The sequence below is a fragment of the Trichinella spiralis genome (assembly GCF_000181795.1).
Source record: "Trichinella spiralis strain ISS 195 chromosome Unknown Scfld5508, whole genome shotgun sequence".
In the NCBI taxonomy this organism is placed as follows: domain Eukaryota; kingdom Metazoa; phylum Nematoda; class Enoplea; order Trichinellida; family Trichinellidae; genus Trichinella; species Trichinella spiralis.
In genome coordinates, this window is record NW_003532447.1 from 102 (window position 1) to 1,153 (window position 1,052).

The 1,052-nt window shown below is 27.6% G+C and overlaps 1 protein-coding gene across 1 annotated transcript; it reads right to left on the reverse strand.

Annotated features, from left to right (window-relative positions):
- Positions 1 to 317: 317 nt before the first annotated feature.
- Positions 318 to 708, reverse strand: Tsp_14952 (dynein light chain, cytoplasmic). Its single transcript, XM_003366730.1, has 2 exons — positions 544 to 708; positions 318 to 479 (listed from the first exon to the last, which is right to left on the reverse strand). Exons 1-2 carry the CDS (start codon positions 706 to 708, stop codon positions 318 to 320), a joined length of 327 nt encoding a protein of 108 aa, XP_003366778.1.
- Between the last annotated feature and the right edge of the window lie 344 nt (positions 709 to 1,052).

The following is a 1,052-nucleotide window of genomic DNA, read 5'->3' on the forward strand; positions in this document are numbered from 1 at the left end:
ATAATGCAAATAAAAACAGGATATGTATCAGACATTTTATAATACCGAGCAATTTGCAAATTTGTCTGGAATAACATAGAAAATATTTATATTAAAAAATTGAAATGATATCAGTTGTTTTATTTCTTTATACAATATACCGTACGTTTACAATGCACCAATATTTTTTAATTAAAATTTAATTGAAAATGAATTGTTAACAGTATGACACTTTATATTACTATGAACATTTTATTATTGCAAACAGAATAATTATCTTCATAGTTTTACATACTTAAATTGTTATTTAAATAAAAGTTAAATTGTAATTTAAAGCATTAGTATTTTCCACGAAAAAGCAGAAAGCCCTTGTTTCCAGCGACGAAGTGTACACAATGACTGTCTTGAAATGTAACTTTCGAAGAAAATTTCCGACCAACAATGCAATGCCACGGTGGCATATACTTCTCATCTAATGTTAATTTTATTGCTTTTGCAATCTGAAATAAATATTAGAATTATTTTCACTTTCGCGAAGTTTAATGAAGAAAAAAATAATTTCACATCTCTTTCATCATTATATTTTTCCAACGTGCTAAACGTTATTTTTATGACATCACGCAGCATGCTCATGTCCATATCAAGAAAACACAGCTGAACAACTTTCTTGAATTCCTTTTGCAGGGCTTCTTCCAATGTTGTGAAATTTTTTTCACATTCATTTTCCATTCTCGCACAATAAACGGAAAAGCGTGTTGTGCAGGCAAGCAAAATAAAATACTGATTTACTAATTGCACCTTTGAAATTGAAACTACTCGTATTTTAAAGTGTCTGGATTTAAAGTATTATTCTGTAAATTTTAGCATGGTTTAAACGTAGCTCAAAATGAATTTTCTGGCGTTATTATAATTATTATTACTTTTATTTAATACGCACTTATAATAATTCTTCCAGTATGTGCTGCGTGATATGCATAAGAAATGCAAAGCAGCAGTGAAATTGAAACATAGTTTAGTATTATTTATCATTTAATGAAAGATCATTTATTTCATTATGTATTTTAGTCAATATG

What these genes read in the sequence shown, in the direction of transcription:
- Tsp_14952 (XM_003366730.1), bottom strand. Translation starts at nt 708, where the DNA reads ATGGAAAATGAATGTGAAAAAAATTTCACAACATTGGAAGAAGCCCTG. An exon ending in AATATAATGATGAAAGAGAT is followed by an intron (nt 480 to 543) that starts GTGAAATTATTT and finishes TATTTATTTCAG; the next exon opens with ATTGCAAAAGCAATAAAATT.